At 40.5% G+C, this 26,152-nt stretch overlaps 1 protein-coding gene across 3 annotated transcripts in view; it reads right to left on the reverse strand.

Annotated features, from left to right (window-relative positions):
- Window positions 1-26,152, reverse strand: part of ATG7 (autophagy related 7) — a 320,218-nt gene that overhangs the window by 158,605 nt on the left and 135,461 nt on the right. For all 3 annotated transcript variants that reach the window (XM_054708192.1, XM_054708191.1, XM_028127347.2), the window contains exons 12-16: window positions 25,432-25,590; window positions 15,858-16,052; window positions 14,107-14,307; window positions 13,051-13,166; window positions 8,774-8,849 (exon numbers count right to left, since the gene is read on the reverse strand). In XM_054708192.1, the coding sequence (XP_054564167.1) occupies window positions 8,774-8,849; window positions 13,051-13,166; window positions 14,107-14,307; window positions 15,858-16,052; window positions 25,432-25,590 (747 nt within the window). The remainder of the gene's footprint in view (window positions 1-8,773; window positions 8,850-13,050; window positions 13,167-14,106; window positions 14,308-15,857; window positions 16,053-25,431; window positions 25,591-26,152) is intronic.

The raw sequence follows: 26,152 nt of genomic DNA on the forward strand, positions 1-26,152 counted from the left end.
GGTACTCAGGTATTTCCAGGCTGCAGGTCACGTCATACTCCGCCCACCAGTTGGGGGAAGGAAGGATCTATCAGTAAGGCCTGAGAATCTGTATGTTTCACAGGAGCCCCAGGGGTTTCTCATCAGGCAAGCATGTGAAACAAATGCTTTTAGTTACCAACCTTATTTACACCTTTCTGTTCTTTGTTCTATGCCAACTTAACATCACCTATTAGAAGTCAGGTAACAGATGGAAGTAGTTAGCAAACCTTTCATTCTTTCTTCATTTTGTAGGAATAGTACCACTACACCCACCTAACATAGGCCACATCTAAATTAACATTTAATGAAAAGGCTTTACAAAATGATATTAAAGTTATTTCTCCCTTCACATAGGAACTAAGGCCCCTTGACACTGCTAAAAGTAAATTCTCTAACTTTTGGGATTGCACACAGCTTACTCTAAACTCTTATTGTATTACTAATATTTGCTGCAATCTTTCCTTAGAGGAAGTAGGTATTAAACCGCTATTTAAAAAATTTAATTCTACCTATAATAAAAACAATCAACACATGACAGAAAACAAAAGAGCAAACAAACAAAAAAAAATAACCCGTATTCCCATAGCATATTAACTCCACTTTTTATTAAATGAAATATTTAACTTCCTTTGAAATGGCCTCTTTGGAATACTGGCTTCTCAATCTCCCCACTCTGGAGAGAAAAGCTGCTATTTCACAAACACACATGCCTCTCTACCTAGCTTTTGGAAAGTAAGAGGGATTCCTTAGGAGGGTCAAACCTTGCCTGCCTAACTACACATTTTATTCATTTTTAAAAATGTAGATTAAGTTATTTTATCTTAACACGGAAAATAAAACATTAAAATGGCCCACATGAAAATCTAATCAGTGGTTGCCTGGGGCTGAAAGTGGGAATATTACCTCGGAAGAGGCACAAAGGAAATTTTGGGAGTGATTAGGAATGTTCTAGATCTTGTTGTGGTGGTGGTGATTATACACAAGGGCATACACTTGTCAAAACTCATTAAAATGCACACTTAAAATTGGGTGCATTTTACTGTATATAAATTATACCTCCAAAAAGGTGATGTAAAAAAATAACATAATCTTCATTAATATTTTCAAAACCATGCAGAAAAGTACAAATGGAAGTATAGTTCTCAATTGCCCCAATCCCTCTTCCCCAAAATAATCAGCAACATCAGTTTCCTGTGTAGCCTTCTAGGAAAAAAAATATTTTGTGTCTAAAACTACTCTACAATATATGCTACCGTTTGAATATTTAAAAACCCACCTGGGATGACAGACTTAGGAGAAATATAATTAGCTGTGGATTCTTGATTCCCTTACCTCTCAGCACCCCAGGACCCACAAAGGACAAAAGCAGCTTGAACTGAAATCTCCATGGTCAGGCATCCATGAGGCACTTGGTGATATCTGCATTTGGTTAACAGGGCCTTATAAAACAGGACATGCTCTTCTCACCAGGAGGAGTAAAAACACAGCAGAAAGGAAAAAGCATCCGGACTTAAATGCTGGTTAGGCCTCAGTCCCGGGCTGTTCTGAGCAGGATGGGGGTGGATCGGCCTGAATTCAACACGCACACCTGTGTGCATCTAATTAGCATCCAAAGGCTCACAAGCAGGAACACCTGCTTGGGATGAGGGGGGAGGGCGAGCGCGGGATATTGTTGGTGGGAGCACACAACTCAAAGGCATGTTCAAAGAGCAGGATTTGGTCTGTGTTACCTCGACTAGTTACGTACTTTGTCCCATAGGATGCTACCAAAAAGCCATTTTTATAGACTGAAGCTCTGGTTCTCAAATACCTACAGTCACTTCATGAATCTGGGCTGGAAAATGTGTATTATGAAATGGCTACTAAGGTGATTCTGATACACAGCCAGATTTGGGAGCCCCTGGATCAGGCTGTCTTCCACTTAATGCCTTAAAACATTAAATTAATTCTATACCCAGATCCACTCATATTGCCTACAGTCTATTCTCCATGCAGCACCCAAACCTTATCATGACTTAGTTTATAATTTCTCAATGGCTTTCTGTTGCCCCTGGGTTGAAGGTTCAAACCTTTAAAATGGCCTATGAGATCCTGCCTGCCTCTCCTCCTCCACTGTGGCTCCCCACTGCCCCCCAATTCTCTCTTTTACAGATACTGGCCACCTTTTGGAGCTTCCAAATCACTGAGCACCCTTCTCACCCATCTTCTCTGCCTCCAAGAAAGTGCTTATTCCTCTCCCTTTTTCATTCCACATAAACAACTGCTCCCTCCTAACTTTGGCAGGAAGGCATGCCCTAGAACAGTGGTCGGCAAACTCATTACTCAACAGAGCCAAATATCAACAGTACAACGATTGAAATTTCTTTTGAGAGCCGAAAATCGACTTCTGCGCATGGGCCACGAAGTTTCAATCGCACTGCACGTGCGCGCCAGCACGTGGTATTTTGTGGAAGAGCCACACACAAGGGGCCAAAGAGCCGCATGTGGCTCGCGAGCCGCAGTTTGCCGACCGCTGCCCTAGAATAATGTGGAAAACGATGGTATGGGGGAGGGAGAGGAGCACTGACATTTATTAAGTGCCATTCCTGTGTCTAGTGCTCTTGGGTGTTTTCCTACACTCCTCACTACTATTCAGTGCCCTCCCCCACATTCCAGATAAGAAATCAAGGCTCAGCAAGGTGGCATGGCTTGCCTAAGGTTCTACAACTACCAAGTAGCAAAGCCAGGTTACTCAGTTCTGTTATTTCTAGCTCCAAAGTCTGGGAGATGAAAGCAAGGAGGGGTTAAAAAAAGAAAGGAGGAAGAAAAAAAAAAAGAGAGAGAAGGCCAGAGAAATTTAAAAACAAAATAAACACACACACACACATACACACACACAACACAAACACACACACAAAACACCCAGAAACGAAAAACTCAGCATCTAGATGGCTACTATCAGAGCCTGAGAGGATTAAGTTATCTTCAGTGGATTATGCCCAGCTGGCTACAAAATGAACAGATCAGGAATAGAAGGGGTCCCTGCCATGCTGCTGTTTGCACCTCAGCTGAGTAAAATCAACTGGAGCTCCAAGCCTGCCTCTCCTTGATGGGAAGTGAAGATCCAGTGCCCAGAAACAGCCATTCTGAGAAGGCACAGTTGCAACCACAATTGGAACCTACTGCTTTAATTCACACCAGTTTCTAGCAGGCTGGGCAATATTTCCTGAGCTTGGAGTTTGCATAAATAAAAACAGACTCCAAACCCCAGATAGCTGTTGGATGTTGAAAAGAGTCTTAATCAAATTCAATGCCAAAATGGAGAGTTTAGCAACTGCAAAACCCCATGCACACCACAGTGCTCTTTGTTTCGGACAACAGCTTCAGCTACTACTACTGGCCCACCTCTCATTGTCTAACTGGAGTCACCATGTGGCAGGAGAAGTAAGCTGGAAATGAGCCAGTGTCATCATTAGAAAAGTTCTGCAGAATGGAACTAATCCTGCCAACTGTTCCCTACTCACTCACTGCTTCCAGAGTTTTATGAGATTATTTGTAATTTAATTTTGAGGAGAGTAGATAAGCTCCCACTTTACCATTTTAATTAAAAGTGAAAGAGAAAGATAAAACCAACATCTACAAGTGTCTCTTATGTGCTCAGAACTGTGCTAGTGCTTAGTAAATGTCATATAATTTATTCTGTACATGAATCCTAGGAGTTTATTATATTACTAGAGGCCTGGTGCATGACATTTGTGCACTCAGGGGTGGAGGTTGTCCCTCAGCCCAGCCTGAGCCCTTTCCAGGAGCTCTCGGGAAATGTCCGACTGATGGCTTAGGCTGGCTCCATGCAGTTGGACATCCTTAGTGCTGCCATGGAGGCTGGAGAGGCTCCTACCACCACCACTGCGCTCGCCAGCCGTCAGCCCAGCTTGTGGCTGAGTGGCGCTCCCCCTGTGGGAGTGCACTGACCACCAGGGGACAGCTCCTGCATTGAGCGTCTGCCCCCTGGTGGTCAGTGCACCTCATAGCAACTGGTTGTTCTGCCATTCAGTCGATTTGCATATTATCCTTTTATTATATAGGACTATCCCCATTTTCTGATGTAAGTTATGAAGTTCAGAGAGGTCACACAAAGACAAGTGGCAAGAGCTGCTTCAAATCCTTTTGTAAAAGGAACTAATGAACGAATGGGTGAAAATAAAATTAAGAGGCAAAGCTGGAATTCTAATCAGATCTGGATGACCATACATAGCCTTCAGACTGGCTTGCATGTGGGACCTCTCAAACACAACAGCCTCATCAGGAGAGCAGTAACATCCTGGGGCACAAGTAACATCCTTCAACCGATAAAGTTATACCCAAGTTCTCTTGGGACGAGATGCCACCTGAGGTGCTTTTGAACTCTGACACTACCTATATTTTATCCTCTCCTTTGTGTACCAAGAAAAGGGAATCCCCCTCTCTTCTTCTAGGGTCTCACACAGGAAGCCCAGACATTGTTAGTCTTGTAACCACATCCTTATTCAGATGCCACCCCACTGGAACAGATTCCACCACATCCAAATGGGTACATCTAACACCTCAGATGACTCCAAAAGTAAATGGAACTAAACACTGGGTGATGCTGTGCCAATTACTTAACCTCTCTGACTGAGTGGTGCTTGGCACAGAGTCAGTGTTTGGGGATCATTTGTAGAAGGGATTGATTGAATGGAGGGAGGGAGGATGAGTAGGTTATAAACCACAACAGCTGATATGGTGAAATAGCAGACATTTGGACTGTCCACTTTCCTTGGCGTTTCCAGTCATCAATCTGAGGGGTATAGAACCAGAAGAGGAAGGAGATTTCTTTTCGTGGGCTTTAACTCAGGAAATATGCTCTTATCGCTTATCTTTTTAACCTTCTTTCTCAGTAGTCAGTCTGTCCATATCCCTAAACACACACTGAGATAAGCATTTCTGAGCACAGTAAAGAGACCCATCAAAAGATAAAAACCTGAGGATTTGTGGGGCACAGCCTCTGCAGAGAGGTCAAATAACTAGTCCAAGGCCTGGCTAGAGAGACCAAGCTCTATCTCAGCATTTGCCTCCTTAGAGATTTCCCAGGCCAGGTCCCTCCCAGGGTCCTGTCCTAGTTTAGGCTTTGTTCTACTTTTCTGAAGCAAGAATTCAAGAGCCTGAGAGAATCATGTGTTTGGCAAGTCCAAACCCCAAGGAAGAACATACACATTCAGGGTCTTTATTCATCAGTACTTGAGAACCAAGAGTGCATTCACCCAAAGACAAAAGACGTGCACTGCCTAGTCCACAAATGGGATAAAACCAGGACTGCAATATTAATGACCAGGGTGTTTGAATGACTGTTGTATTGCCACATTGTTTTTCATTCTTTAATGGATGTCCAGCCAAATGATCAGCAGCTTCATAGGGGGCTAATTTCTGTCACATTCAGAATCTCTCGCCAGCATGCAAATCAACTTCCTGGAGATATCAGGAGTAGCTTATCCATTTTATAGTTCCTGAACTGTGCCTCTCACCAAAAAACTAAGAAAAAGAGTCTGGCCTCACAGTACTCAGCCACCACCCCAGGAGCCAGGAAAAGACCTTTTTTTTAAAAAAAAAAAATCCCACTTGATGGGACACAGAAGGAATAATACTATGCTACAATCTACAATGAAAAAGTTCTCTCTACAAAAGAATTCAGATTCCAAAGAATATATACCTTATGATTTCACTTATAGAAAGTCCAAAATTAAACAAAAGTCTCCCATGGTGTTGAGTCAAGAGATGCTTGCCTCTGTGTAGGAAGGAGGCAATAATAATTAGAAGAAGCATGAGAGGGGCTTTGGGAATGCCTGATAACCTTTACTTTTATCTGTCTGCTGGGTGCATGAGTGTTTGCTTTGTAATAAAGTTGTAAACTTAAGGATTTGTGTGATTCTCTATGTCTTTTATACATCAATAAAATGATGACAAATTAAAAAATCACTCATTGTAGACAGAAAGTGGCTTATACTTGCTGCTGCCTGCTTACAGAATCCCATTCATGTATACTGTGCCAGAGACTTTAAAAAAGAGCAAACCCATAAGCCTATTTTTTCACCTTCAAATGGTTTTTTTTACGGTTTTCAAATTGAGTAAGAGAAGCTCGCCCCCCCCCCCCCCGCCCCCGCCAGGTTGAATATCACTGAATTTCAGCGTCTAATCAAGCCTCTTTTTGCACTTGGTCAATCTTTGGATGGGCTAAATTCTGGCTATGGTCCCACAGAGAGATCAACGAAGTAATTTTTAAGCCTCCCAGGTCAGGGGTGGAGGAGAGCAGAGACACAATGAGTGCAGGCTACTTAGGCATCTTCCCCCAGATTATACAATGAGTTTCTGGTGGGGGACCCTGTGATGCTCTGTCCAAGGACTATCACTTTCCTACTATAGCTCCTTCCACAGGATCAACTAATAAACACTCTCCTTTGGGAATTGAGGAAAATGAGCCCAGGAAACATCACTGGTCATTCTCTGTATAAAGCACACAAAGCGGTTGACACAATTCCTCTCCAACAGGAAACCATTAGTCTTGGAGAGCCAGGAAGAGGATGAGGGAAATGCTGAGTCTGCAACAGGGCATTGCAACACAGCCCCGTGTTTTTGTGGAAAGGATGTTCTCCTAACCAAAACACAGTTGCATAAATTGACTCCAATTAAAAAAAAAAAAACACACAAAAGAAGAAATGAACACACAACCCTGCTTAATAATTTTCAAGTTCTTTCTCCACTTTCTTTTTTAGAAAGTGGCTAAAAATGAAGGCTCAAATTTGAAATAATGTAAGCAAGTAATCACACACACACACACACACACACACACACACACACACACACACACACACTGGGCTTTCCCCATATATGGCTGCGTTATTCTTTAGCCTTTGAAAAGGCCAAATGAAGAGATAGCCAACAACCAAAATAATCCTGCAGATATTTGAAAACCAGGAGAAAGAGCTAGAAGAGTTGATGAATGACAAACAATTGCAAGGCTCAATGGAAGTAAATAACACTGAGAGGGATTAGTTGCCATAGTACTTTAAAAACATGGGCACATGCATTTTGACACTGGACCCCTTCTATAAAGAGACTGTTTTGCCCCCTGGCCTCAGCACAGAGAAAACTACAACTGTGGTAATTTAACAAAAAAGACCTAAAGAAGGAAACCAGTGCAGGGGCATGACTGAATATTTAATTAAGGCCCTTTTCAGTATGAAATCTGTAACGGAGATGAGGACACATCTCAAGGTCAGAAGAAAGAGAAGGAGACATGAAAAAGAGAAGACGGTGGGGATTCGGATGAGATAGGATAGTGTGAAGAGCAGAGGTGGGCTCTGGAAGACGGCTTCCTTATGATGGAAGGTTATTATAGTGTCTGTTGGGTCCTACTGGAAATGTTTCTGTAGAAAAGATTAACACATTCATGTCAAATAACTGCCACTTTTGTGAGGCAGGCTGGAGAGGACACATTGCACAGTGCCTTATGGTTTACAAAGCCTTGTTATAGACAATCCTGGACACAAGGCAAAGCACCTGCTTTTACTGATATGAAAAGTGAGGCTCAGGGATGGTTAGGAAACTAACACAGGTCTATGGAGGATGACTTCATGCAAGAGGGCTGCAGTGGTGATTTGAAGCTAACTCTTCCAATGTGCAGGTCAGGGCTCTTTCCACTCACAAAATCTCTGAAAGAGCACTGGCTCAGAGTGCCAAGTTTAGGTCTGGACTGCAGCTTGTCCACTATCTCACTCCATGACTGCAGACAAGTAATTTTCCCTCTCCTGATTCTCATCTTTAACTGGAAAATGATAGGGCTGTCCCAGGTGAGAGGAGGTGAGTACAGGGGATGCAGAGAGAGATGGACCCTGCTCCCTGTACTGATCTATGAGTCTGTCCTCGAAAGACTCTTGGACACTATCACCGCTTCATGCACAAAGACAGCCTGCCTGTTATAAACTGACTGCACACATGAAACCTAGAGAAATTATTTCCAAAACTTAAGACTAGAAAACCTCTTCATTCCTCCAAACATAGAATAAGAGAATTACTGAAAAGGCAAGATGAATTCTAAATTTTCATTCCACTACTTTTTTTCTTTTTTACTCTCAGTAGACCTTTCTTAGGATGCTTCAGATTCTTTTCCTGAAAATACACCTCACTTTTTGTTGATGCTGCACATTTCCTAAACCTGCCTATAAAGGCTTTGTATTTGGCTATGGAGTTAATAATAACAAACAACAGCAACACACATAGCAGGCATATTTATTGAGGGGCTGTGACAAGCACTCACTGTTGCTGAGTCCTTTCTATATATCATCCCTTATCTCTACAATGAAGTAGATACCACTGTCTCCATTTTATAGATAAGAAAACTTAGGCTCACAGAAGTTCAGTGACTTGACCAAGGAAGACCATCTTAATAACTGCAGGGCTATTATTTAAACCTCTGTCTGGCTGATTCCCAAGCCCGTTCTTTCTTTGTCTCCTCCATTATGAGACTGCTATTCAACATGCTAAATGCAATGCTGCCTGTTCGTGATTTCATTCTGTCACCATCTGCCGAATGGGATCCTTTCCTAGTGGTCATAAAGCACTCTCGCTGAAATTCCAGGGAGGTTGGAGGGTAAGTAGGGTGAAGAAGAGATGGATTGGACTGATGACATGTAAAGTGATCCTAAACACTTTCCCCCTGGGATCAGGTACAGAATTGTGATTTCATTTCCAAATCACTAACCTGGTGAGGTACAAGCCCAAGAGAGGTTGGAGGCTCATTCATGCGGTCGTCACTGCTGCTGGCAATGGCGTAGCCCCTGAGAAAAGGAAATTATTAGAGCAGCTCATTTAATAAAAGTTTATGTTTAACACATGTGAGGGTGATCTGGAGGCAGTCCATGTAGGATTTATAAGGATAACCAAAAGCCCCTTGCTAGGCAGCATAGAACTGATTTCCCTTGCAGGGAAGGCAGAACAGTACTAAAAAATGCTTGAGTTTTGGAATCAGAAAGACCAGAAGTTTGTTTAACTTCTCTGTGTTTCAGGTCTATCACCTATAAAACAGGAATAACATGGTTGTGAGAAATAAATGAGAAATAAGTTAGATAAATTGCCGGGCACAATGTTTGGTTACAATAACTTGCTTATTCTGAGACAGTCTTATAAAACACCACAGCACATTTTCATATTGGAATTTGAAATGGAAAACTTTCCAACCATAACTTCTTGAGCTGATGTAAATGCTACCAAAGTGGAGGAAGGAGAAAGAAGAGTGAGGAACTAATTGGGCAGGAGAATGAGTACATTCCTTCCTGAACAACGATGTGTTTGCTAACAGCACAGAAGACATGCGACACAGGACCTAGTTTCAGCCCAGAACCAGGTGAAAACATGGCAGACAGAGGGATCAGTGTCAGGAAATTGTAGAACCAGCTCTCCAAGATTTTCTCCCAGATACTTCCTGTCAGGAGGCCACTACTTTCTCTTTAAAATTAATTTTTAAAATTAATTCAATTTTGCCTCACTGTTATTACAATATGAATTAATTCTATTGTAAGTCATAAAGTAAGATCTTTTCCTTGCTTGGAGAAGGTACAGGTCCATATTATAATTGTGCTAATTTTTGTATCTTTAATATAAAATATATACAATGTGTTAAACATATTGACTAAAAGGCCCAAGGTCAAACTGAAACAAAGAATACCAACCCGCTCATCTATTTCCTCTTATATGTAAACCTAGAGAGCTACCAAGGTGTGGAAGAATTGCAGCACCAAGATCTGCCAGATGAGAGAAGCCCATAGAAGTAAACCAAGTATTTGCAAGAGAAGCTTTCTTCCATAAAGTGACTGCCAACCTCAAAAAATGGTTGGTAGGCATAGGATCAGAAGCTAAACAGAGATACTGACAGACTCATGGGGCTAGAGGGAAAACTACAGTTTGAGGTCTGCCAAAAAGGAGGAACCATGGAAAATATCCTGAGCTTTGAGCTGGGGCTACATCCTCAGAGCAAAGGTGAACTAGAAATAGACAAATCCTAATTATATTTAGGAATTCTAGGACTGATAATACAGTTGGCCTAGCAGTCTGCCAGAAGGAAATGTAAATCACATAATCTCTATAAATGTTCATATATGGTATAATGTCCAATACTCAATCAAAAATAACCAAACAGCCCGGTTTGTATGGCTCAGTAGTTGAGCATCGACCCATGTACCAGGAAGTCGCTGGTTCTATTCCCGATCAGGGCACATGCCCAGGTTGCAGGCTTGATCCCTGGTTGAGGGTGTGCAGGAGGCAGCTGATTGATGTTTTTATCTCTCTCCCTCTCCCTTCCTCTCTCTGTAAAAAAATAAAAATAAACAAATAACCAAGCATATTCAAGTTTAAATACTAATTGAACATGTGATAATATTAAGAAATTGCTTTTAATTTTTTTATATGTAAAAACAGTGACATAGCCCTAGTCGGTTTAGTTCAGTGGATAGAGCATTGGCCTGCGGACTGAAGGATCTCAGGTTCGATTCCGGTCAAGGGCACATGCCTTGGTTGTGGGCTTGATCCCCAGTAGGGGCATGCAGGAGGCAGCTGATCAATGATTCTGTCATCATTGATGTTTCAATCTCTCTCTCCCTTCCTTTCTGAAATCAATAAAAATATATTTTAAAAAATAAAATAAAAAACAGTGACATATATACTGAAAAGATACAATTTTTCTGAATAAAATGCTATGTCTTGGATTTGATTTAAAATAAGCCAGTTGGATGAAGAGAAAACATGGAGAGCAGTATAGGTAAATAATGACTGGCCATGTGTTGGTAATTATTGAAGCTGGATACGGTATACTAGAGGGTTATTATTTTATGTATATATCTTCTTTCATATGTTTGAATTTTCCATAATAAAAAGGTTTTCTTAAAACACACACACACACACACACACACACACACTAAAACACCCGGTTTATGAGGAGACAATACATAACCAAAAGCCAAAGAAAACAATAGACAATAGGAAAAGACCCATAGGAGATCCAGATAAGAGAGACATCTGATAAGAACTTAAAAGAAAAACATAGTTAAATGTTATCAAAGAATGAAAAAGACCAAAATCACAATTTTAGCAGAGAACAGGAAATGTGTAAAATAAGATAAAATTGAAATTCTGAAATAAAACATTTAATAATGAAATTAAAAACCAGTGGATGGTTTTAACATACATTAGAAACAGAAAAAAAATGAGTTAGTAAATTGGAAGATAAGCCAGACCAAAGCAAAAAAGACAAAATGATGGAAAATACAGAAAAGAGCATAGATGATTCTAACTGACATGCAATTGGAGACTCAAAAGGAAAGAAGCAGGAGAGAAGGGGCAGAAGAATATTTTAACAGATAATGGCTGAGAATTTTCCACAACAGATGAAAAACATCAAGACATAGATTCAAGAAGCAATGGAAAACACAATCAGAATAAATACAGTAGGTATATCATAGTCCAACTTCTGAAATCCAATAATAATGAGAAAAGCTTAAAAACAACTGGGGGGAGGGGGAGAGGAAGAAAATCAAATTGTATCAAAGGGTCAGCAATGGGATAAACTCCTAATTCTGCAACAAAGAAAAAGGTAGTCAGAGACAATAGGACTATACTTTCCACGTGTTGAAATCCAATCTAGAATTCTATACACAGCAAAAATGTATTTCAAACTTAAAGATAAAACAAAGACATTTTCAGATAAAAACAAATTTATTTGTCACTAGCATTTGTAAAGGATAATAAAAGGTATTCTTCAGGAAGAAAGAAAATGCCCTTGGCTGAAAGCTTAAAGTCAGAGAAAGAAATTAAAAGTAACAAAAAGGAAAATGTTAGTAAAACAATACCAACAATATAACAATAACAACATCTTCTGGGGATTAAAATATATACAGAATTTTTTAAAAATGACTGTGCAGACACTGCTGGTTGCCTAACCAACATCCATTCTCCACTTCTATCTTATCACAGTTCTATTCAGGGAGTCAATGTGCCCAGCCAAGGCAACTCTCAGAGTTCCTTGTAGCTAAGAGTGAAAGGTCATGTGATACTGAAGTTAGAATCAATGGATAAGTCTTCCAGGAAAGCTCTTTAAAAGATGGGCAAGCCTCAGCTGAGTACAACTTTTATCTTTTGTTCATTTCTTTCTTCTTCTTTTTTAAAAAATATTTCATTTATTGATTTTAGAGTGAGAAAGGAGGGGAGAAAGAGAGCGATGAAGGGGGCAGAGAGAGAGGAGAGAAACATCAATTTGTTGTTCCACTTGTTAATGCATTCATTGGTCAATTCTTATATGTGCCCTGACAGGGGATCAAACTCGCAACCTTAGTGTATTGTGATGACACTCTAACCAACTGAGCTACCCAGCCAGTGCCTTTCTTTTTAACTATAACACAGAAGCAATATTGAAGGTAAAGCAGCCATTTTTTTTTTTTTTACCACAAGGTGACAAGCATAAGAAAGAAAGCAAAGAGTGGCTTAGTGAATGACAAGAAGGAACTCGAGTCCCTGATAGCATAATAGAGCCTTTGTCCCAACCCTGGACTGTCTTCCTCTGAGCTTCTTGCTCCATAAGAAAAATAAAGCCCTGTTTGGCTAAGTTACTGAAGATAGATCTCTGTAATATACAGCCAAATACAATTTCTATCATATGTAATATACATGTTCAGGGCTAAGGAGATAAAAGTTACTAATAAAATAAAATCTTGAAGGTCCTAAGGCCCGTAACAAAATTTTTATTCTTCTGTATCACAGTCACCAAACTGAACTAGGAGAATTCAAATCCAAAAGGATGTGGAGATGTAGCCCCAAAGATTGCATGATAAGTTCTTCCAGGCCAAAGAATCACACCAGGTTTTTTTTTTTAGTCTTATTTTTTGAGGACAGAAAGAGCAACACACTTCTCAGAGACTCAGGCTGCGAAAAGGCCAAGGAGACACAAAAACTTTTTTTGTTTAAATACCCATCTCTAAATAGCCAACTCACCCTTCTGGATGCTGCAAAACAGAAACCATCAATTCCACTGCCAGGGCTCCTGCAATCATGGCCAGTCCTGGACGACTCACAGTGCACTGCTGATCCAAGGTCCGGTCTCTGGTTGACTAGAGAGAGACAATCATTGACATGTGCTAAAAGGTCTCTTTCACTCGACTCTGGCTGTCTGAAGCATGAAACTCCTCCATGATAAAGTTATACAACATAACCACATGCTCACTGTTGGCAAAGAACATTCGGTCTCAAATAATATAATTTATTTTCTTTTTATATTTTTAAAAATATTTTTATTGATTTCAAAGAGGAAGGGAAAGGAAGAAAGACAGAGAAACATCAATGATGAGAGAGAATCATTGATTGGCTGCCTCCTGCATGCTCCACACTGGGGATGGTGCCCACAACCCAGGCATATATCCTGATTGGGAATCGAACTGTGACCTCCTAGTTCGTAGGCTGATGCTCAACTACTGAGCCACACTGGGCAGGCACCAATTAAATTTGAATTTTAAATAAACAATGAATACTTTTTTAGTATGAGCAGATCTTGAATACTGCATGGGACATACTTATACTACAATATTATTTATTATTTACCTGCAATTAAAAGTTAACAGGGAATCTGTATTTTTACTTGCTAAATTTGACCAGCTATGAGCCATAGCCCCATTCTGCAGAAGCACATGTAGCCTAAAAGACTTATTTTGGAACTACCCCATGAGGCAGAACTAAAATCTGGGTCTTACTCCCCATTAATGCTCTCTTCAGTAAGATACACACAAGAGACAGTGCTGTGCACTGACAGGGACTGGTCCATCCTATATTTCCTTGCTGGGCTTTGCACAAAAATGGTTTGTCACTGTGTTTTTATTGGTGAACAGGGAACAGCTGTACACAGTTGATGATGCCAATGGAGGCTCACAGTGAAGAATTCTTCTCTTTATTAAAAGACAATATTTAAATAGTCATAAAGGAAAGAGATGAGTCTCTTTAGCCTAATGGACAAGACAGCTATAGGAAATATTTGGAAACACAAAGAAATTCACTTACATCTCCCGGGGCCACCACATCATTGCAGAAATAGCAGCCAAGTTTGTAACCAGGGATGTTGGCAAAAAGCGACGAGCCCAGGTCTGCAGGTGCCACAGGGTGGCTGGGACACAAGTCTCCAGCACCCTGATGCTTAGGTTTCTTCAGGCCATGTCTCATGACAACAAATGTGTCAAAGCCCAGGGCAGCATTAATGACCAGCTGTCAAGGAATAAAAGACTAGAATTAAGAGACACATATTTTAAAACATGGTTAATTTCATATTTGGTCAACTTTTAAATTTTATTTTGAAAGTATCTGCATATGAGTGTAATTAGATACTAGAAGATAATGTTGGTAAAAGTTACCCAACACTGAGGGCTTATTAAATGCAAAAGATTTGACAAATGAGTAACATAAATTTTCTCTTTTAGTTTCATTTAAAACTCCCAGCAAACATCTTACCTAATAATAGACAAACATGTAAACTGACTGTACCTCTACTACGCCACCAGACAATCAGGAGTGATATGCAAATTAACCCAACAAAGATGGCGGTTAATTTGCATACACAGGTGCCGAGTGACTGGGGCAGGACGCTTGTGTTGTCCCACCCCCGATCTCTCAGGGCCTCTGGGCAGCGTGGGAAGGCGGAGCTGGAGCAGAAAGAGGCGGCTCCAGGGCCTGAGCGGAAAGGGGCTGGGCCGGAGTGGAAAGGCGGTGCCGGCAGCCAGGAAAGGAAAGCCCATTCTAGCACAAATCTTTGTGCATCAGGCTTCTAGTTTTCTATTTAAAGATGAGGACATTGAAAGTCAGAGAGGTTACCTCTATAACTTACTCAAGGTCACTTAGCTGGTAAAAGGTAGGTGTATAAAACCACATTTTGATATTTCCTAAATCCCTTCTTTCCACCATTATCCTATGGTCTGTCATGTCTACATAGATTTTTCTCATAATAGCTTTGAGACATAATTTATATACTATACAATTCACCATTCACATAGATTTTTAAGAACAGCTTTTATTTTTACTTATACTATGAGAACTTCTCTTAGTTGTAATTTAGCTTATTCTCCCAAATTTCTGGTTATATAGAAAGTTAGAAAAAAAAAAAAAAAAAAAAACCACACTAGAAAAGAAAACAAAAAAAAAATCTTACAGCTAAAACAGTTACTATAATAATTTGGGGAATTTCTTCCTATTATTTTTCCTTTTATCTCCCATTCCCTTTCTCTCCCTTCTTTTTGCTTCCTCCCCCCTTGATAAACAGACATAGACATAAACATTTATATATAAGCATAATTGATATAAAATATATATAGTATTTTATCTTGCTCATTTAACATAATATAGTATTTTCCATGTTATTAAAAATTCATTGAAAACATAACCATGATTGGTTGCATATTACTCCATCACATGTAAGCACCATGATTTATTTAACCATCAAAATAAGTGAATGTGTCACTGACCAAATAGTAGTGAATAAGACAGTCTTGCCTTCTTGGAGTTTACATTTTAGTGTGAGTACCCCTTCTAATATAGAGTACCTCAAAGAGCTATGAAAATTAAACAGTGAAGGATAACTATTATGGTGGATGATGGTTGTGAGGCAGATAATCTGCAGTGGAAGCCCTTCTGCACCGTGTCAGTAGTACACATAAAGCACATGTCTTTTCTGGAGGGAGGGTGGACTGGGGACTTCTCCCTCTAAGATGATGGTGCATTAAATCACAACCAGAGACAAAAGCCCCAGGACCCACACACTTTACCTTTCTCTTGCTCGCAGCAATGACGGCAGGAAGCCACCGGCTCTCCCTGGTGTCCATCAACAGAAAGATAACATCATGGCTTTCGATGAGCTGCTCCAGTTGCTCCACATCCCTGCGGGCTTGCTCCAGGGTGACGCTGGAGAAGTTCACTGGATGTCCAGGCATGGGGATGCTCATGTTGAACCCTCTGGCATTCTAGGGAAACACCCAGATATAGAGATGTCTGAAGCGGAAGTATAGTTAGTGTCTCAGAGCCCATGTCTCCCCAAGCTACAAGCATGTATGTATGGTCACTTGCAACTAGAAATTTCTCCATGCATAATTATGTTGCTTTCTCCTTTTGCTACCTGTGCTGTCAAGCTTCATTACCTCTGTATCCTAGACCTCCTTGGCTGTCACCACAGGGTCCCTAAGTCTGGATAAAGCAGCAAACAGAGAAATATGGATACCAGTTTCAAAGTGGGTGGCAGGGGCACTTTCCAAATGAGGCAAGAACCCTGAGATAACTGTTTATCTTTTGCTCTTCCTTTAAATCTGAGGTCAAAAAACTTCATCAAAGTGCCCTCTGCCTGTACAAATCCCCTCTGCCCAGTAGAACTGTCTCTTCCAACTTGTTTCCAGCTTGCCCTCTCTCCATTTCCTTAGTATATAACATCTCCAAATGGGATGTTATAACAAAAATCATTTTATTTAATAAATTCACGTAAGATCAGAATGACTGCTAGTCTTGCCTTAGTCTTCTCAGGGTTATACACATTAAACAAACACACACCTCAAAACCCAAAACTCTACTTGCTAACTTTCAGCCAGAAAATCTATAAATCTATTTATGACTGTGCAGATATTTGTTTGGAAGGTGAGGGGGTTAGGATGGGGGGAGGAGGTTTGATAACAGCATGTGGTACTAAAATGAAGCCTCATGCTCTGTCCAAAAACAGAGCATGCCTGGTGACCTGGGCTTTCTTCAAGGGTGGGGACTCAATATCTTTCACAGGGGCTTTAACATAGCTCTGTAATTTACCATTTGCCCCCTGCGGGCCCCAGAGTGTCTTGGCAGATTAACAGTGAGACATATAGGTGCCAAAGAAGCTGGGGACATTAACTTTTCATAGAAAGAAATTGTTCTAGAATCACAAACTGCGTCCTTAATCCCCTGCATAGAGCTGGCCACAGGGAAGTTTGTGAAAACATCACTTTTTCATTCCTTTGCCAAAATCCCTTACCTACTAGAAAAATAGCTCATGGGGCAGGGCAAGTAGGTCCTGTTACAAAGGAAAATCTGTTTTGTATACTGTAGCTATGTTTCTCCTAACCTCAAACTTTAAATCTAATCTAGAGAATTCAAGAAAGGGACAATAGTGACAACAGCAACAATTTTTAAAAGAATTAAAAAAAAAAAGTTGCAAGCAAAGCAGGAAAGAACACCAGGCAGAAAGAAAGGACTTCAGAAAGAATAAACGTTCAAAACAAGTCCATTTGAACAATGAAAACACCACAAAGACAATTCTTGGGACCTCATTCGCTCATCCATTAAGTATGGTACATCTATCAAGTACTATAATAAACAATAAGAAAATCAACAACCACAGTAATAATGATGATGATAATAACTTACTGTCTTATAATTGACAAAGTATATTAAATGGTGATAACTTGGTCCAAACAGGTTTTATTTAGGTATTTTACTGTCACCAAGACTGAAGCATAATTACTCAATACCAATTCTAACCTATTTAATAATACAGATCCTCATCCACATCCACTTTGCTAACCTAAATAATTCTCTGCTTGCTAAAATTTCAGCCAATAAACCTCCTTAGGACTGGCCCTGGCTCACCATTTAGGTTTATACACCTGAGGCTGGAATTCAGCATGTTTCAACATAGTAGGTTTCCTCCTTGGTTGCACACTAGAACCACACAGAGAGGTTGTTTTTTTTTTTTTTAATTTTCTTTATTGATTAAGGTATTACATATGTGTCCTTATTCCCCCATTGCCCCACCCCCACCCGTGCTCATGCCCTCACCCCCCTGGTGTCTGTGTCCATTGGTTATGCTTATATGCATGCATACAAGTCCTTTGGTTGATCTCTCCCCCACACCCTCCCCTACCTTCCCTCTGAGGTTTGACAGTCTGATCGATGCTTCTGTCTCTGGATCTATTTTTGTTCATCAGTTTTATGTTGTTCATTATATTCCACAAATGGGTGAGATCGTGTGATATTTATCTTTCTCTGACTGACTTACTTCGCTTAGCATAATGCTCTCCAGGCCCATCCATTCCTAATGCCAGGCTTTTCCCTCGACCATTTAAACTGGAATCTCTCAGCCACCAATATTTTATAAAACTCCCCAGATGATCAATTGTGTGGCTGGGGGACAAGATATAATTTACAGATAGGGTGAAATGCACCGATCTCAAGTATACGGGTCAGTGAGTTTTGAAAAACTGCAGATTAACCACTGTAACACACCTGTAAAGACACAGAACATGCTCTTGAGCCCCTTCCCAGTCAATCCCCACTAATCTCCAACCCCACTGGGACAGCCACTATTCTGATATACTTTTTAAATGTATTTTTCAATTATAGTTAACATGCAATATTACATTAGGTTCAGGTGTATAACTGTGATTAGATATTTATATATCTTATGAAGTGATCAACCTGATAAGTCTAGTAACCATGTGGCACCAACATAGTTAGTATAATATTACTGACTATGTTCCTTATGCTGTACTTTACATACTGTGGCTATTTATAACTGCGAATTTGTACTTCTTAATTCTTTCACTTTTTTTGCTCTTCCTCCTAACCCCCCTCCTCCCTGGCAACTATCAGTTTATTCTCTCTATAAGTTTGTTTCTTCGTTTATTTTGTTTTTTAGATTACACATATAAGTGAAATCACATATTTGTCTTTCTCTGTCTGACTTATTTAGCATAATACCCTCTAGGTCCATCCATGTTGTCACAAATGGCAACATTTAATTCCTTTTATGGCTAAGTAATACTCCATTGTATATATGTACCACATGTTCTTTAACCATTCATCTATCAATGGACACTTAGGTTTTTCCATATCTTAGCTACTGCAATGAACATAGAGGTGTATTAGTCTGACTTTTTAAACCCTAGATTGGTTTTGCTAATCTAGAACCTCACATAAGTGGTATCCTATAGTATATCTTGTTTATGTTTGGTTTCTTTCACTCAGCATAATGCTTTTGAGGTTCATCCATACTGTTAAGTATCAATAGTATATTACTTTTTGTTGTGTGAATATACCTCAATTTGTTTATTCACTTTCTGGGTTACTTCTAAATTTTGGCTATTATGAATAAAGCTACTATGGACTTTTGTGTGTGAGTCTTTTAATATACAGGAGTGGGCAAAAGTAGGTTTACAGTGGTTCATATGGAAGACAATATAAATACATCATACAATAATTAATTAATTAATAATATAACTCACAACTGTAAACCTACTTTTGCCCATTCCTGTGTATGTTTTTATTTCTCTTAAATAAATATCTGGAAGTGGAATTTTAGGGTCATTAGGTAGGAGTATGTTTAGTTTCATGAGAAACTGCCCGACTAATTTCCAAAGGCCTTGTTTTACCAGCAAACTATGAGCGTTCTGGGTGCTCCACAGCCTGACAACATTTAGCACTGTTAATCTTTTTAATTTTAGCCATTTTAGTGGGTGTGTAATGATATATTTTGTGGTTTTTATTCATATTTACCTGATGACTATTAATGTTCAGCATTTGCATGTGTTCACTGAAAATTTATAGAGCTTCACTATGAAATTAGTGCCTGTCCAAGTCTTTTGCCCCTTTAAAAAAAAAACAAACAGTATGTCTGCCTTCTTATTACTGAGTAGTAGGACTTGTTTATATATTCTAGATAAAAATGGTTGCCAAATATACATACTATGAGTATTTTCTCAGTTTTGGCCAGCCTTTTCATTCTCTTAATGGTGTCTTTTTAGAAGCAGAAGTTTTAGATTTTGATCAAGTCCAAGTCATACATTTTTTCACTTATGGTCAGTATTCTGGGTCCCAAGAAATCTTTGCCTATCACAAGATCACTAGTTGCTTGCTCCTAGAAGCTTTGCAGTTTTAGCTTTTATGTTTAATTCTATGGCCTTACTGGGGTGTCACGTAAGGGTTTGGAGTATTCAATGAGGTCTCTTCCTTCTGGATGGGTGGGAATCCAATGTCTCCCAGCCTTGTATCTCTGGTATCTCCATTCTCACAGCAGGAATGGTGGTACTTTTTCCAGTCTTACAGAGTCATGCCCAGAGCATGACTTGCTATTCAAGGACTCAAGGTGCTATCTAGACCAGTGGTCACCCAACCGATGGTCCACGGACCACTGGTGGTCCGTGAGGTCCGAAAGGTTGGCGACCGCTGATCTAGACCTCCTTCTCTGCACAACTCTGGAAGTCTGATACTCTGTCCCACAAATTCCAGCCACCTTAGCTGCTCTGAATTCTGATCTCAGTTTCCTCAGCTCATCAAGACCAAGAATATCCTATGAACTCTGAAACGGGCCAGAAAATGCCTTTATGCAATAAGTTGGGACAAGCATTTATTCTTTCCCTTCTGTCTGGGATCACAGTCTTTCACTGCCTGTTGTCCATTGTCTGAAAAGAGTCATTTTATATATTCCGGGTGCATAACTGTTTATGATAGGAGAGCTAGTCCATTATCAGTTCCTCATCTGGGTTGGAAGCAGATATTCAGAGCTGGGTTTTTAAACCTTTAGTGTGGCTCCATGATTCTAAATTTTATTGCCTTGCCTTTAAAAACATGGTAACCTCGAGAAACCAAGATGGCGGCATAAGGTAAACACCTAACTGTTGCCTACCACAACAATTTTGAAACTACAACTGGAAAACAGAGCACACACCGTCCAGAACCACCGGAAAGCTGGCAGAGTGGAAAACCTACAACTAGAGAAAAACAGAGAGGGGGACACTGAGCCTCAGGAGCTGTGGAGGTGCGGAGATCCGTGAGCGCGGAGATCCGTGAGCGCAGAAAGGGCGGGCGGCTGAATACATGGCAGGCTTGCTCGCAGCGTGCGGAGAGGGAGGGCAGCAGACGCTGCGAGGCTAGCTTTCTCGTTTGGGAGAAAAACAAAACCTCCCGACTGCACTGAAATCCAGCTGCGGTCGGGGAAAAACTGGTCTGTTTGGCAGCGGGCGAGGCTCGAAAGCTGCCTTCTCTCAGAGGCGCGCAGCCATTGATTAGGGCACGGAGAAACCGGACGGAAACCAAGTTTGTCTGCACCACCCTGAGACTCCGCCCCATCCAAGCTGAGCACAGCCCTCCCAGTAACTGGATTTCTCATTCGGGAGAAAAACAAAACCTCCGGTCTGCACTGAAATTCACCCCCAGCTGGGGAGAAACTGGTCTGTTTGGCAGCAGGCGAGGCTCGAAAGCTGCCTTCTCTCAGAGGCGCGCAGCCATTAATTCGGGCACGGAGAAACCGCCCCTCTTAGGGCGGAGCAGACGGGAAACCAAAGCTTGTCTGCGCCACCCTGAGACTCCGCCCCATCCAAGCTGAGCACAGAAGCTCTCCCAGCGGAGACACTGCTGATCCTCACAGCCAATTGGCTTGGAGATCAATTCCCGCCAGTGATACCAACAATCCCAACCACTCTGAACTCCAGTTTCTGGGGACACGCGGGGAACCCAGACGCCTACGGGACTCTCAGCCATCGGTCGGAGAGTGAGAGTGACTTTTCTGTCGGTATGGACGACACCAGATTTCAACCACTCTCATAAGGGACACATTCAAGAGGCAGACTCAGTGAGCACCAAAGCCCTACTGTGTCTCCAGCACAGCAATTCTTCCGTTATAGACACAGCAGGCCCTCACAACCAATTGGACCGGAGGTCAATTCCTCCCAGTGTACCAACAGCAATCAGGGCTTTTAACACCACCAAGACTTTCCACTCAGCCCACAAAGGGGAGTACCAAGAATGATCACCTAGGGTGATTGGGAAAGCTGAGCTACCAGCCCCTATAGGTCACCGACCACACAAAGCAATTCCATCAACACATCAAGGCAGCCAAAATGTGGAGACATCAAAGTATGTCACAAGTAGGAGAGATAGATGAAAGCAAACTAATGGACGACACAGTGTTCAGAACCATAGTTATAAGGTTACTCAAGAATCTTCTAAAAACCGCTGAGAAACTTGAAGAGACCTACAAGGACTTAAATGAGAATACCAAAAAAATGGAAAAGGACCAGTCAGAAATTATGCATACACTGTCTGAAATAAAGAATATACAGAGTAGACCACTGCACCCGAAGAGTCAAACCAAAGATCTGGAATATGAGGAAGAAAAAAACACCCAACCAGAGAGGTGGAAAGAAAGAAGAATCCAAAAGTGTGAGGATAGCATAAGGAGCCTCCAGGATGGCTTTAAGCGTACCAATATCCGAATTTTTGGGGTGCCAGAAGAGAGAGAGAGCAAGATACTGAAAACCTATTTGAAGAAATAATGACAGAAAACTTCCCCCACCTGGTGAAAGAAATAGACTTACAAGTTCAGGAAGCACACAGAACCCCAAACAAGAGGAATCCAAAGAGGACCACACCAAGACACATCATAATTAAAATGCCAAGGGCAAAAGACAGAGAGAATCTTACAAGCAGCAAGAGAAAAACAGTTAGTTACCTACAAGGGAGCACCCATATGACTGTCAGCTGATTTCTCAACAGAAACTATGCAGGCCAGACGGGAATGGCAAGAAATATTCAAAGTGATGAATAGCAAGAACCTACAACCAAAACTACTCTACCCAGCAAAGTTATCATTCAGAAGTGAAGGGCAGATAAAGAGCTTCACAGATAAGAAAAAGCTAAAGAGTTCATCACCACCAAACCAGTATTATATGAAATGCTGAAAGGTATTCTTTAAAAAGAGGAAAAAGAAGAAAAAAGTAAAGATAAAAATTATGAACAACAAATACATATCTATCAACAAGTGATTCTAAAAATCAAGTGAATTAAAAATCTGAGGAACAGAATAAACTGGTGAACATAATAGAATCAGAGGCATAGAATGGGAGTGGATTGATAATTCTCAGGGGGAAAGGGGTGTCTGTGTGGGGGGTATAGGAAGAGACTGGACAAAAATCATACACCTATGGATAAGGACAACGGGGGGGAGGGAACCTGGTGATGGGGAGATATGGGGGGAAAAAAAGGAGAAACAATTGTAATAATCTGAACAATAAAGATTTAAAAAAAAACAAAAAAACATGGTAACCTCGCTGCCCTGCAGCCCCGCCCCCTGCCCACTGGTCGTTCCAGAAGGTCGTTCCAGAAGGTCATTCTGCCATCCAGTCTAATTAGCATATTAGCTCTTTATTATATAGGATTACTTAATAGGCATGAAGGATAAAAGTATAAGAGACCTGAACTCCTGGGCTCAAGAACTTAATAATCCAGTAGGGATGGAAAAGCAGAGAAAGCCTTGATCCTGGTGGGCTGATGTTTTCAAGAAAAGTTGAATTTGATCGCTAAGGGCCCAGGATGGTTTGGCCCTTGCTTTTGCCCAGCCTCTTGTCTGTCCTTCTTGACCTTTGTGCTTCAGCCACCCTGGCTTTCCTTCAGTTCCACAGAAGCACCATGCTACTGAATACCCCAGGGGTTTGCACAGATAGCTCTGCCACCATTAGTCTAGCTAACTCCACTCATCATACAAGACTTGGTTTCATCAAGGAAGTGTAGTCTTGGTCAGGCCTTCCTCTTAAACATTCTCATGGCAACTGAGCTCCTGCTTTGGGTACTTATTACAATTATAATATTTTGTGAAATTAGTTGTTAATGTCTGTCTCCCCCACTAGACAATAAGCTCCAAATAAGGAAGAGGAAACTTTGGCTGTTTTGTTTCCTAATCCTAAGCACATAGCCTTAAATATTTTGATGACTAAGTAATAGGATAAACAAATAAATAGGGGGGAATGAGCTGGCTCATAGACAATGGCTAGGATTTGAGTAAGCCAATATTTCAGGCAACAAGTAAGTGGCAGAGCTCAGATTCAAAGCCAGATCTGTCTGGACCCCAAGGGGAGTTCATAACACTCGTCAGTGATAGACTGGATCATTCTTCTCAACTATGTACTACCTCCCTCTAATAGAATTATACTTCCATGCCCTTTGCCATATGACTCTGCAGAACCTCCCACTAGGAAGGCAGAATGTACTGACCAACCCCACTGACTTTGAGTGTTGCCCTGTGAATTACTTTGGCAATGGAGATGGAGGACATGGCATATTGCTATTATTGAGCTGAGACTTTAAGTGCTAAGGTATAAGTATGGTAAGTTTTTGCCAATGCTTTTACACTTCCATCTTCTACCTTAAGAAGAGCAGGATCAGATGCCTATTGCTCCTTGAGCCTAGATTTTGAAATAATGACATACAGAGCAGATTAGAATCTGATTCGAAGCTTGGAGTCCAGCCTAGCCCAGCAGCTAAACCACAGTCAACCTACACTCCTGTAAGCATGAAATAAATATTTATAATTGTAAGCTACTAAAATGTTGGGATGTGTGATATGCAATATTGTCACAGCAGCAACCTAACTCATATATCTTCTCAATGATAGGGTTGTAATTTATTCTAATATCTTTTGGCATCCAATAACCTAGCTGGATACATAGTGGGTGCTCAATCAATACTGTTGAATTAAACCCAATAAATGACATTCCTCAGCTATACTGGTCAAGTGAACAAAGCCATCAAAGTTACTTCTAAAGCAAAGACATCTAAAATGAATGAATAATGAGTGACTAAACAGAGAAACTCTGAGAATGTGTGCTTTCTTTTCTTTTCTTTCTCTTCCTTTTTTTTTTTTTTTTTTTTTAGCTAGGGCTGAGTCTCTTGTGGCATTTTAAGTATAAGCAGATGCTTCAGAGATACCTAATCTAACCACTGTCAGGTAAATTGATTAAGCATGCAAGATGCAGAATCTCTTTTGTAGAATGATGGAAAAACACTGACAAGATTTTGAACCAAGTGAGCTGAATGACTTGTCTACTATTATCTGGTGTTTAAATGATCAAACTAAAAAATAAGAAGCAGCTAGAGTAAAAAGCTAAACATTTAGCTCAATCTTTCTTCTGCACAGACTAACATTCAATTTAATTTCATAATCTTGTTTTAAGTAACTATCTGTGTATTCTGATGAAGAAGGAAAAATAGTATCCTACATCTGCCACCATAATCCCTTTGGAACAAGGCAGGATATAAAAATATACATACTCCCAGAATTCCTCAACTTAAAGTCAGATAAGGCACTGTAACTTACAAAATATTTTTTTCACATATTCTTCATTTCTCTATACAATAATATATTAGGTTTTATTTTGTCTTTTAATCCCCATCTCTGTGATGAGGAAACAGAGGCTCAGCCACACGATGAAGGCCTGGTGGTAAGTGACAGATATCTGAATATCTTTCACCAATACCATACCGCCCTATTCCTCAAGACTTAAACATTAAAGATATAGGAGCAACCTGTGACATTCCCAAACAGCATCAACATACCACTCCGGGGAATATTCTCTGGAGCCGGTCTGCTGCAGCCAGGGCTTTGGGCTTGCCACCTGTTAGGCAATCTTCAAATTCATAGAGAGGCTGCCTCACAGGATTGGAGTAGGAGATCTTGGCATTGTCCACAAATGTGATGTGTCTGACGCCCCACCCCTGCATGGAAACAGGATATCATAGTGTGTTTCTGATGAACATTTCACGGGGTATCTCTCTTGAAATACCTAAAATGGGTTTGCTTTGGAGCAGCTTAGGGACCTCAAAATATACAGAACTTCAGAAATTAAATTGTGTTAATTCAGTTTTTTATAAATAGAATATCAACTTCCTTTAAAAGATAAAATAATTATATAGCCAGTGTCTGGTTTCCTGTAGTAATGAGACTAAGAAATGTCAGAGTTGCTCTAACTAAAAATTCATTACTTTTGACAGTGGCACCAGAAAAAGATTTAGAGGTGAGTCTTATAAAAATTGTCTATGTTGCTATCTTAAAAGAATTAGCAATAACCCCCCAATGTCGTTGCTTTCCCTTAAGGAATAATTTTATAAGTATAAATAACAGCTCATCTTAAAACTTACTTAAAGCTTAAATTAACATCTGGGGAAAAATTTCTTACAAGTTATTTCCCACTAACATTGTAGAAGATTTTGTATTATTTCCCCAAGAGGCAAAAGCCTTAATAATCTGGAATGTAGAATATGATTCCAATATTCTCAG

Source organism: Eptesicus fuscus, chromosome 18, assembly GCF_027574615.1.
Source record: "Eptesicus fuscus isolate TK198812 chromosome 18, DD_ASM_mEF_20220401, whole genome shotgun sequence".
NCBI lineage: Eukaryota > Metazoa > Chordata > Mammalia > Chiroptera > Vespertilionidae > Eptesicus > Eptesicus fuscus.